The sequence below is a fragment of the Solanum dulcamara genome, chromosome 1 (genome assembly GCF_947179165.1).
Source record: "Solanum dulcamara chromosome 1, daSolDulc1.2, whole genome shotgun sequence".
Lineage (NCBI taxonomy): Eukaryota > Viridiplantae > Streptophyta > Magnoliopsida > Solanales > Solanaceae > Solanum > Solanum dulcamara.
Window position 1 is genome coordinate 11,189,091 of NC_077237.1, and position 12,561 is coordinate 11,201,651.

The following is a 12,561-nucleotide window of genomic DNA, read 5'->3' on the forward strand; positions in this document are numbered from 1 at the left end:
AAGAAAAGAAGGCAAATAGCGTAGTCCACCCTTCAAATTTATGTAAATGGTAGCACTTGGCATTGAGGACACTATAATTTTACAACAAGATGTTACATCATGATTGACCTATCAATAAACTATACAAAACACATTCATTTTTAACAAAAAAATGCAGGCTACTAGACTGAAGAATGTGTCTGTCCATGGACTTGAATTTTAGAATGCAGACTTGAGCCCTCTGGAATCCCCAATGGTGCATCTTCACATGAACAATTATCAACATTGAATAGCTCCCACTCTTTGATACCACATCTATCCAATGCAGATATCAACCTTTGTTTTTCCCCCTCAGCTGGATATTGTCCATCTGGGCTAACAAGAACTGCCCCAGTATATGACTGACCCGCCACTCGTGCAGCTCCATGATAGTGGAACAGACCCCAGCTCAAATCATCGGAAACATCCACAATCGTCCAGAACTCGTTAGAAACGACTCCATTATCCAATACACTGAAGTGAAATGTTCCGGTAACTTTTCCTCTTTTCACTCTATACTTGCGCCTTCTCCAGATTAAGTCTCCTTCGAGAGTTCTTACCTGGAAAACTGGCTCATACCAGAATGATCCTCTCGCTTTTCCCCGATAGAATAGTTGGTACTGGCATGGAAATTGATCATAAGCTGGATTCTGCCCTGCTACAACTCGCCAACTCCATTCCAATGTCCCTAACCAACCAACAAAGAGGTCCTCAGCAATTTCAGATGACAATTTCTCCCCTCGAAACTCTGCCATTGGAGTCACATAAGGCTTTTCAGGGATCTTTGCGTCGAGTTCAAGACAATTATTCTTCTGTAGTACACAGAGAGAGAACTCTTCCAGGTATTTGCTCTCATATGAAGCAATACAGCGATAATTGCATACCTGATCTACAGGGCTGCAGTTGTTCAAGCATTGAAGTGCTTTCCTACAGTTAGGATCCAGTAGACAATTCAATATCTGAGGCCCACAATTTGTCACCATGCAGTTCAAGGTGGAGAATCCTTTTGCTCTAAGGTTCTTCAGCGTTGAAACCGGTGTTATATAAGCATTAATTATAACTAATAAGCAGAACCGTATGTCATCAGAATTATGCCTTTCCCAAGCGTCAAACACTGTTCGGGTTACCTCCACAGATTCGTCCAGTTTCTTAGACTGAGAGAAGGGAAGTAAACTGCTAAATATGTCTCGCCTCTTTTTAGTTTCAACAAAACTTCCACCTAGCTTGTTTCTCAGTGTCAAAGAGGAATCAAAGCATATGATGTTTGGGACATTCTGGCTGTTAGACTGTATCCAGTTGACGGATCCTTCCTTTCTGACAGCAACGGCCACCAAAATGTCAGCACGATCCAGCTCATTTCTAACATGGTTAACAATTTCATCTTTAGATTTGACAAAGTTGTCGGAAAAGACAATCATTTCAAACGCTTCATCGACCCATTTCAGTCTCTCTGCCTTGGAAGCAAAGTACAATATCGTCAATGAAGTACAATTGCATATGTATACTCTCATAACTGTAAAGGGAAGCAATATTCTCACAAAACACAAACGCTTTTTATAGCAATATTTAAAGAATGATTATGCTAGTGGCCAGACAGAGTCATTACAGTAGTGTTGGGTGAATATTTCAATGAGCATCAGGACTTCTTTAATAAGAACATTGGAAAGAACAGTTAGAAATGCAAAACACCCTTATTCTAACCTATGTCGCTCGAGCTCTTCAAAAATGTCAGAAGGGTGCATTATCCTCCAAAAGTAATGCACTTTTGGAGGATCCATGTACGGCAACATTTTTGAGAGTCCGAGGTTGTAATGTCAGAAATCAGATTATCACAATGTGGTATGGACAATATTACTCAACAGTGTCCATGGATCAAGGAGACAATCAGAAAAACACCACCTCCTCCATTTCAGTGAAAAAGTAGAAAATGATTTCCTACATCCACAAACTCTTCAAAACTTTGGTAAAACACAGTTGGTCTTAGAGTTGCTCCAAAAAACTATTAACTCCTCATATACTGATGTCTCTTTTCCTCTACTATTGTGATATTTGAAGAGAACATAGTGGATAAGCTCCTTAGAATCTTCAACCTTAGTTGGGTGATTGGTCACATTTTTATTCATGAACTAGCTTGGATTGGTATTAGTCTGTTTACATTGTTTATAAAACACTAGACTTTGAGATAATGTCATCAAGAAACTAAGAATAATTTACACAAAAAGAAAAAGAAGATGCAATAAAAAAATTTCAAAAAATCCCAAGCACCTGATTGGAGATTGTAAATTAACCAACATGGGCTATCAAAGCATCGCCACTTCTTTCTAACAATAAATATTACTATCTCCGTCCCAATTCATGTGACACTCTTTTTTCGAGTTGATTTTCGCATAGGCTCATTCAACTAACAGTTATTATCTCAGACAGTGGCGGAGCTAGGATTTTGACTAAGGGGTTCAAAATCTAAAGAAATAAACACACGAACTAGTCGAACGAGGTTTGATATTTACTATATATACATAAAAATTTATTTTAAACATATATAAATAGTATAATTTAAGTTTGTCCGAAGCTGGCTCCGCCACTTTATCTCAAAAAAGTCCCTTTCTTTATTGAATAAAACTGAAATCAAAAAGAAATGTGACATTCTAAGAAATCAACCCCTTTCCTTTCCAATCAATTCTAAAAGAATGATACACGACTTACCAATCAGTTTTATATTTAATAATAATTTAACTTTAAGTCGTATATTTATCCACAAAAATATCTATAACTCGTTTTACATCAAAAATTTCGAAACTTTTTCTCTTTTTCTTAAATTATGTATCCCGTCAAACACATCACATAAAATTGAAAATACTCACAGTGTGAAGCATGACATCAAGCCAAGGAGCAGACTTGAGAGGGCTAACACTACCCTCTCCAACAATTCCCACTATTCTCACCCGACCCGTCTTTTTCTCTGCTTCTTGCATGTCCACAGCAGCTACGATTCCCCCCCTACTTGTAATTTTCCGGCAAAGAAGAGAAGGAAAGATGGTCCCTTTAGCTTTCCGGCAGTGAAGAAGAAAAGGGTTCGGAATGCCGGCGACATTGAACCTCCGGTTAACCGGGAAAGTTGCCGGAGAATTGATGGAGGAGGAAAGTGCTACGTTTACAATCATGGTTCGTTAGGGTGGTTGATAAGAAAAAGGGTAAATGGGTCGGGTTTTTATAATTTTTATTCAAGAATTGTATAGAATATAGTTTCTTTGGAAGGTGCTCGATTCATAATCTAAAGAAAATTCCACAAAATGTGTAGGATATTTTTTTGATGTTTTAGTTGCTGCTGAAAAATATTACTAGTCCTTTCATTTATTTATTTTAAGTCTTTCTTGAAGAATTACGGATTCTTAAATCTAGTATAGAAAAATGATTTTACTCCAATTGCATTCATCAGTTGGATGAGAGTGATTAATAATTTTTTTTTCCTTTTATTAACAAAATATATTATTATATTAAATTTTTTTAGTTATATATTCATGCATTGAAACATGTCTATAATATAACAACAACAACCTAGTGGAATCCCATAGTGGGGTTGGAAAATGTAAAGTGTACGCAGACCTGACTCCTACCAAGGTAGAACGACTGTTTTCGAGAGATCCTTGGCTCAATAAAAGCATAATATATATAATATATTAAATTTAAAATCTATTATAATTATTTTTTTATTTTCTTTATTATATTAGAAATACATTATATTTATCCTTCTTTTTTTGTCTCTTTCTCTTTCTCTTTCTCACTCTTTTAAAAATAATAATGAATTAATTTAATATATTTCTAACAATATAAATTAATTTAAATAGAACTTGAATGTTTGATACATAATACTTATAATATATTTGTATTAAATTTCTAACAATATAAATTAATTTAAATAGAACTTGAATGTTTGAAATTCATACATAATACTTATAATATATTTGTATTAAAAATATTTTAATTATATATTCATCATATTTTAATTATAATATATTAAATTTAAAATCTATTATAATTATTTTTTATTTTTTCTCTTATTAACTAAATATATTATTGTATTAAAAATATTTTAGTTATATATTTAGCATGTGCATTGAAACATACATATAATATGTATAATATATTGAATTCAAAATGTATTACAATTCGAATTTAATATTATGTATAGTTATGAATTCGATTGTTGTTATTTCAACTAATATAATACATTTTTAACAACGTGAATTAATTTGAATAGTACTGAAATGTTTGAAATTCACACATAATACTTATAACACATTTGTATTAAAAATATTTTAGTTATATATTCACCAAGTGCATTAAAACGTGCATATAATATGTCTAATATATTGAATTCAAAATGTATTACAATTATTGTTTATATTTATTTCCTTTATTGTGCCGAGGGTCTTCTGGAAACAGCCGTCCTACCTTGGTAGGAGTAAGGTCTGCGTACACTCTAACCTCCCCAGACCTCACGTTGTGAGATTTTACTGGGTTGTTGTTGTTGTATTTATTTTCTTTATTGTGTTAGAAATGCATTATATATGAATTTACATAAAAAAGAATCAACTAATTTAAAAATAATCTAATCATCATTTTCATAATATCCAATCTAAAATTAAATTTAAATTAGGATAATTAATTATTACATAATTTTAAAAAAAGGAGAAAGAGAAAGAGAAAGAGAGAAAAATCGGACCAAAAAAGGGAAGAAAGAGAGGGAGAAGAAAAAAATGCTTTTATTTTTTTTACTATTTTGGATAAAAATATATTGTTATATTTTATAAAATTAAAATGTGTATTAAAATTTATAATTAATATTATATTATTTATGTGAATGACTTTTTTTAATATATGAACCTTGTCATAGACCTAGTAGATATTTAAGGCCTCCATAGAGTACAAATGAGGGACCAACCCGAATAATGAAAATCATATACTTGTTAAAATATTGCAAATAAAAATCATGTAAAAATAAAATGTAGAAAAGTCAACAAAAGAGAAGAATGAGAAGATCGAGTAAAAAATAAAAATGCTTGACAAATACATCGAATTGGATGATATTCTAAAGTCACACAAATAAAATGATTATTTAATTATTACATAAAATATAGACGAAGAACTTATTAATGGAACTAATGAATAAAATATGATAATTAAAATAATTATATCAACTTATTTTATTGACCATTTTCCATGTCGATCACATTTAAAAAATTCTTACATATTGATGGGATTGATGAGTAAAGCTTCGATCACAGATTTCACATTATTTTTTGGATCACTATATCCATCTTGATTGTTCTTATAAACAACATCAATTAGACGTGTGAGGTTCACAACACGCATTAAAATTTCAGTTGGCATTGAAGTAGGCTTAATGCACTCTTCGTTCAAATCCTTCCATGCATTTTCAGCTATTTCAGATAGTCCTGCATTTGCTTCTTCCACAGACAAATTGTTCTCTTGCATATAACATTCTATTCCTGTGACAAGTTGTCCTTTTTCTTTCTCAATCTATAAGGAAAAAAATATGATTCATCATGAGAATGTTATAAAGAATCACTAGTAAAAATAATGAAAATAATCTACGGATAGGGTGGGTCCAAAAATTCAAGGAAAAATTGATTTTGTTAGTCGATTTTTATTTTTATTTAAAAAAATCGACGGACATCTGCCTGTTTTTTTTCGCGCAAAAATAATAATTTTTTGAAAAAATTGAAGTAGTCCCTCAATTTATTTATTTATTTTCTTACAAAAAACGACAGATAAGGTCGATTTTTAAAATGCAAAATTGCAATTGAAGAATATAAATAAAAACGCAGAAAATATTTCATTAAAGATCATGTATGACCGAGTGGTCAAAATTATTTAAAATCATAGAAAATACTTGGGTTTGATTTCAAGTAACTTTATATTTCTAAAAAGACGATTCCGTCTGTCGAGTTTTGTAAAACCAACAAAAACCGGTGAACAAAGTTGGTGATCCGTCGGTTAAGGTTTTACGAAGGCAAAATCAACGATGCACCCATCAATTTACACTGTTCGCCGATTTTGGCCATCGATTTTGAACCAACTTTTAGCAAGTGAAGGTTTATAATACGCTGGCAAACACACGTGTGTACAAATTTGTATATGACAATACCTTATAAGTAGCTATATCATCAATAACTCGACCAATCATTGCAGAAGCCACAAGAATCTGTGGTTTATTCATCATCCAATCAAATGTTTTCTTTGATGCTGATTTCATGCCCAATAATGATGCTGGTGCAAGTAGATAATAAGTTCCAGTGACCAATGCATTACTTAGGTACTCTTTAAATGGTGGAATTTTTCCTTCAAGGAACCATTCTGCTTCAATGTAGTAACTCCTCACAATTTCTTTCATCTATTCATTAAAAAAATTAATATATATTTGTTAAAATATAGTTGAAAACTTCATAAAATTAAATCAAAGTAAAATGATATTAGTGCTTTTAATTATGTGTTATACCGCCTCTTTGACGTAATGAACTCCATTGAATCTATCTTGTTCGTTGATTTCGATTTCATACTCTTTGAAGAGATCTAGAAGAGATGTATATATCGGTTTCATGTAGTTTGGGAGTCGATCAACTTCACTTACATTCCACCTATAATGATAAAAAAAAAGTAATTAATAATTTTATCCACTCCATATATCAATTACAACGAAAAGATTTGATATACTCCCTCTGTCTCAATTTAGGTAACAGTTTGAATTTCGAGAGTCAAACAATTTAATTTTCATCATGGATTTCTACAATATTTTTAGAAATAAAATTTACATACCGGTCCACTGCTTCCGTGAATAGAACAAGTTCATCAAGAGTTCCATAAGAATCATATGTGTCATCAATTACTGAAATCATAGCTATGCATTTTGCAAGCATAATTCTAGCTTGAGAGTATTGTGGTTCAAAGTATACACCCACTGCCCAAAAAAAACATTCCACCATTCTGTCTCTCACATAGGAAAGTTTTGATGCAAAATCCAAATCTTTCCACCACCTTCACAATAAATAAGAGTAATGTTTAGTTAGCTTAATAATACTCCGCAATATAAAATTCTCCTTGTTTCAATTTGTTTGTTCTATTTTAACTTGACATAGAGTTTAGGAAAGTAAAAATAGACTTTTGAATCTTGTGGTTATATGTCAAATGTACCAAAATGTTCGTCATTTATTTTTATGATCTTAAACATGTCAGGTGAAAAGTTGAAACTAAAAAGTTGCCAAAAAAAAGGCTTTTTAAAATGGACTAAAAAAAAAGTAGGACAAGCAAATTAAAACAACTTACTGAGTGAGTTCACTAAGCTCTTCCTTGTGAAGCACTTGCAACAAATTGTAATCTAATTTGGCAAGTCTTAGTAGTTTTTCATTTCTTGATTCACATTCTTCATATATTGAAATGTTAAAATGTGCTTCAGCTCTTGGAATGCCTCTATGAAGAGATTGCATAAGTGCATGTGTCACTTGTTTCTCAAGAGCTGAATCTAAGGTAGGTGTTATCCTCTCAAGATGGAATTTTGCAAAGATAAGTGCCTCTTCTAATATGTCATCCCCATGTTTCCTGACATGTGCTGCTTCATACAAACTTAGCAAGCACTTTGCATTTGTAAGTAGAGTTCCCTTGAATTTTCCATTTTTGTCCTTGAATTGGTTGAAATAATCTAATTCACAAAATATTTCATTATGTCAGTTGGATTTGTGAACAAAGTCTCATCTTGGTTGTTGGAAAGACAAGAAAAAAGGCGTAAAATGAACAATATAATATCAGCATGTTAAGAGTATCTTCAGACCGACAATTATATTACATAAAAGTTAAGACGTTCATTGAAATAAAAAATATTGTACTATGTGTATATATACATACCGGAAGAGATTGGATAGCCATGTTGTCTAAACAATCGAAAATATAATGCAACCTTGTATAGATCATCTTCTTCATGGATGACATTTTGATCAAACATCTTGCTTAGTTGATCTTCAATCTCCTCCTCAAAGTGATAGTAAATCCCAAGCCGTTCAAGAGTGTCAATCAAATGAATCTTTTGTTCAATGTCATTGCTAGTAGTAGAACTTATTATCATGTGCTTCACTTCGTCTTTCAAGGCCTCAATCTCTTCTATAACTTTCTCGGAATTCTGTAAAGACAAATAAATAAGCATATACAGTCAGACCACTTTATAACAATCATCTATTACAACAACATTCAATGGCCAAGTGCTCATTGGAACCAATCGACTTTTATTATATTATATCTGGACAAACTACATCGTTATAGAGAGATTTAACGATATAAATATATTTACCTGATTATCCCTAGTAGAATTGCTAAAAATATTTCCCCACAAACTAGGAGAAAAATTAGCCTCTGGTCGAAAAATCCCATTTTCATGGTTTACATTTCCATCCAATGAAGTCATTGTTGATATTATATTGATGTGCAAAATCTGAAAATTTATTCAAATTTTGGAATTTTCAGTGTTTTGTGCTTATTATTTTGCTATTGGTATCACTATTTATATAGAGAATTATAATAATTTAAAATGTGAGAGAACCACATTTTAGAAATTCAAGAAATGTTAGGTAGCATGTCATAAAAAATTTCTATTTATGAGTTCTAACAACATGTGATCTTAAAAATAACTTGTCTATATTGTTATTGAAATACTGGCCCCCTTCAATGGTCTAGTCAAGAAAAGTAAATTAAAGAAAACTCCACAAAATGTGTAGGATATTTTTTTATTGTTTTAGTTGCTGCATGTTTTAGTTGCTGCTGAAAAATATTACTAGTCCTTTCATTTATTTATTTTATTTTATTAATAAAAAAAGTCACGTTTTATAAGTAGTAGAGTAATATCCTAGTCTTTTGCGCTACTTTCGGATGGGGCTCTATCCGAGGTGAATAAAAATAAGAAAAAATTATTTAAATATATAACTTTTTTTATTATATTTTTTAAAAAATTTTATTATTTAAAAAAATTATAAAAATTTTTACTCTCTCCTATTCTCTGATATATTACTGTATGTGATGTATCGATCGGATAAAGTGATACATAACTTTACGTAACGTATCAAAAAGTCGGATACATCACTTTACGCGATGTATCAGTCGGATATATCACTTACGTGATGAATCAGGACGTCGGATACATCACTTTCAGGAAGTATGTGATGTATCCGAAAGTGACCAAAAAAAGGGATTTCGGGTAATTTTTAAAAGAGTAGGGATAAAGTGTAATTGAAAAGAATCACTATGAAATTTAGATAAAATTTACTAAAAATAAGTTGGACTCTCATGCAGGTACCAAATACTGGATGAAAAACTATGAAAAAAATATTTAAAAAACTACCTAATACACAAACATTACTATCATATTTACTAACTCTCCTTATAATTTGAAATAATTATATATTGTCTCACCAATTAATCTTATTTTAATATATAGTTGTATGGGGTAAAATTTGGACTCACTAGGTGGACTCATGAAAAGGTGACATGCGGCAGGTCATGTTTGATTCAACAGAAATAGCATCAAGTCTTATTCTTAGAAGATAAGGTTGGTGAGAAGTGACCTTGTTTGCGAAAGATTCAGAGTATGCTAAGAGATAATAGCCTATCTAGCTTGGAAAATATGACTTTATTCTTGTTGCCACCACCGCAAAATATCTATCTCTGTTCTTGTCGCATTTTATATTCTCTTGATTTATTACTTTTTTAAATAGTAAAAATGTATAAAGAATTTTTGTCAGAGCCCTACGAAAGTATGTGTAATATCTTTTAATTTTTCTAAGTTTTACTTGTAATTTCACATGACATTTTTAAAAAAAATGTCAAAAATTAACTGAATAATATCAATACAAAAATTGAGATGATAGAACAATTTTAAAAAATCTAATTTTAGTGATATAAAATTAAATATTTTAAAAAGATATGATATATAATATGTAATGGATGTCATATTCTTTAGTGGGGCCCACTTGGTTTTCTTCTTCATTGATGGCTATAAAATGCCATCACTTTGGCACAAATAGAACATACTTAAACACACGGACAATACTCTTCATTTCTCTCTTTTCTCTTACTATATTTTCTTTCTTAAATTATTAAGTTAATTTTATTTTCATAACACGTTATCAGCACGAGACTCCAGCTATTTTTAGAAGGTAAAAAATTATTTAAATTTATTTTCATAAAATGACAAATATTTCAAAACTTGAATTTACTGCTCTTGATATCTCTGAAAAAGGCTACTCATCATGGGAACTTTATGCCGAAATTCATTTAGAATCAATGGGTCTGGCAGACACCATTAAAGATGACAATATGGCATCCAATCAAGACCGTGCTAAAGCCATGATATTTCTCTGTCACCATCTTGACGAGAGACTAAAATTACAATATCTCACATTAAAAGATCCCTTAAATTGTGGAAAAATTTAAAAGAAAGATATGACCACCTAAAGTTGGTCATGCCTCCACAAGCTCGTCATGATTGGCTAAATCTGAGATTAATGAATTTCAAAAATATAACTGAATATAATTCTGCTCTGTTTAGAATTATAGCTCAGTTAAATTTATGCGGAGAAGAGATCACTGAGCAGGATAAACTGAAAAAAATATACTCCACATTTCCACTCGCGAATATGCTCCTACAACAGCAATATCACAAAAAAGAATTTAAAAAATATTCGGAATTACTTTCTCACCTTCTAATTGTTGAACGCCACAATGAACTATTAATGAAAAATTATAATAGTTGGCCCGTTGGTTCTTTGCCCCACCCTGAAATGAATCAGACAAATTATAACCAACGAGAAAGAGGTCATGGCCCCAGTCGTGGTTGTGGTCGTGGTCAAAGAAAATTTTTTAATCATGATACTCGGCTGACATCGAGAAATAATCAGCAGTATAAAAGGCAGGGTAAAAAGGCAGAAGTTTTATCGAAGAAAAATTCAGAAAGTGTATGCCATAGATGTGGAGGTGTGGGGCACTAGTCGCGGACTTACCGGTCATCAAAACGTTTGGTTCAGCTATATCAGGCATTTTTGAAAAAGGCAAAAAATAATCCAGAGACAAATTTTATCTCTGAAGATAATATTGAGCCCATGCATTTGGATGTAGCTGATTTCTTTAATTTTCCAGATGAAAATATGAATATTGACAAGACTAATAATATGTAAATATTTTTTTTATCTGTATTAAATATGATGTTTGTATTTTCCTAGTCAATATAAATAAATAAAATTTGTGTAATATACCATGTGTTAATACTTATTTTATTTCTTATTGAAGAAAATATGAAAATGCCTAAAATCTTGTTTGGATCAATGATAAATCAAGAGGATATTTGTGTAATTGATAGTGGAACAACTCATGCTATTTTTAAAGACGAGAAATATTTTTCCAATTTGCTTAGAAGAAAAGCTAATGTTACTACAATATCTGGTAATTCAAAAATGATTGAAAGCTCTCGAAGAGCTACTATAATTCTGCCTAAGGGGACAAAAAAATATTATAGAAGATGCATTATTTTCTTCTAAATCCCCAAGAAACTTGTTAAGTTTTTAAAGATATCCGCAAAAATGGATATCATGTTGAGACACTAAATGAAATGAATATTGAATATCTTGGTATAACCAAAGTGTCTCAGGCCAGAAATATATTTTGGAAAAATTACCAACTTTGTCCTCTGGCCTATATTATGCAAAAATTAGTGCAATTGAAGCACATATGATCGTAAACCAGAAGTTTACTGATCTAAATAAATTTGTGTTATGGCATGATCGAATAGGTCATCCTGGATCAATAATGATGAGACGAATTCTTGAAAATTCAACTGGACATCCGTTAAAGAACCAGAAGATTCTTACAAAGAATGAATTTTCATATGTTACTTGTTATCAAGGCAAATTAATTGTCAGACCATCGACCCTGAAGGTTGGCATCGAATCTCTCAACAATTTAGAGCGTATACATGGAGATATATGTGGACCTATTCATCCACCTAGTGTATTGTTTAGATATTCTATGGTCCTAATAGATGCATCATCTAGATGGTCTCATGTCTGCTTATTATCATCTCGCAACCTGGCGTTTGCGAAGTTGTTAGCACAAATAATACGATTGAGAGCGCAATTCTCAGATTATCCAATTAAGGTCATTCGCCTTGATAATCCTGGAGAATTTACATCCTAAGCTTTTAATGATTATTGCTTATCAATTGTGATAAAACTTGATCATCCTGTTGCTCATGTTCATACTCAAAATGGTCTTGCAGAGTCATTTATAAAGCTCCTACAATTGATAGCAAGACCTCTACTAATGAAAACAAAATTGTCAATTACTGTTTGAGGTCATGCTATCTTACATGCAACAGCACTTGTACGTCTCAGACCGACACATTATAATAAATATTCTCCGTCACAATTAGTATTTGATCATGAGCCAAATATAGCCCATTTATGAATTTTTTGTTGTGCAGTATATGTG

General features: G+C 31.5%; 2 protein-coding genes across 2 annotated transcripts; both read right to left on the reverse strand.

Moving 5' to 3' along the window:
- Nucleotides 1-37: 37 nt before the first annotated feature.
- LOC129901825 (violaxanthin de-epoxidase, chloroplastic) lies at nt 38-3,351 on the reverse strand. The gene is made up of 2 exons (XM_055977026.1): nt 2,880-3,351; nt 38-1,472 (listed from the first exon to the last, which is right to left on the reverse strand). Exons 1-2 carry the CDS (start codon nt 3,177-3,179, stop codon nt 162-164), a joined length of 1,611 nt encoding a protein of 536 aa, XP_055833001.1. The 5' UTR covers nt 3,180-3,351; the 3' UTR covers nt 38-161.
- A 1,848-nt stretch (nt 3,352-5,199) lies between these two features.
- Nucleotides 5,200-8,564, reverse strand: LOC129887112 (vetispiradiene synthase 3-like). The gene is made up of 7 exons (XM_055962076.1): nt 8,378-8,564; nt 7,939-8,209; nt 7,363-7,735; nt 6,856-7,074; nt 6,539-6,677; nt 6,188-6,433; nt 5,200-5,559 (listed from the first exon to the last, which is right to left on the reverse strand). Exons 1-7 carry the CDS (start codon nt 8,489-8,491, stop codon nt 5,263-5,265), a joined length of 1,659 nt encoding a protein of 552 aa, XP_055818051.1. The 5' UTR covers nt 8,492-8,564; the 3' UTR covers nt 5,200-5,262.
- Nucleotides 8,565-12,561: the final 3,997 nt, after the last annotated feature.

Excerpts from the sequence above, each read along its gene's own strand:
- LOC129901825 (XM_055977026.1), bottom strand. The coding sequence starts at position 3,179 with ATGATTGTAAACGTAGCACTTTCCTCCTCCATCAATTCTCCGGCAACT. Across the intron at positions 1,473-2,879 it reads TTGATGTCATGCTTCACACT|GCAGAGAGACTGAAATGGGT; the intron begins GTGAGTATTTTC and ends TTTGCTTCCAAG.
- LOC129887112 (XM_055962076.1), bottom strand. The coding sequence starts at position 8,491 with ATGACTTCATTGGATGGAAATGTAAACCATGAAAATGGGATTTTTCGA. Across the intron at positions 8,210-8,377 it reads ATTCTACTAGGGATAATCAG|AATTCCGAGAAAGTTATAGA; the intron begins GTAAATATATTT and ends TTGTCTTTACAG. Across the intron at positions 6,434-6,538 it reads TTCATTACGTCAAAGAGGCG|ATGAAAGAAATTGTGAGGAG; the intron begins GTATAACACATA and ends TTTAATGAATAG.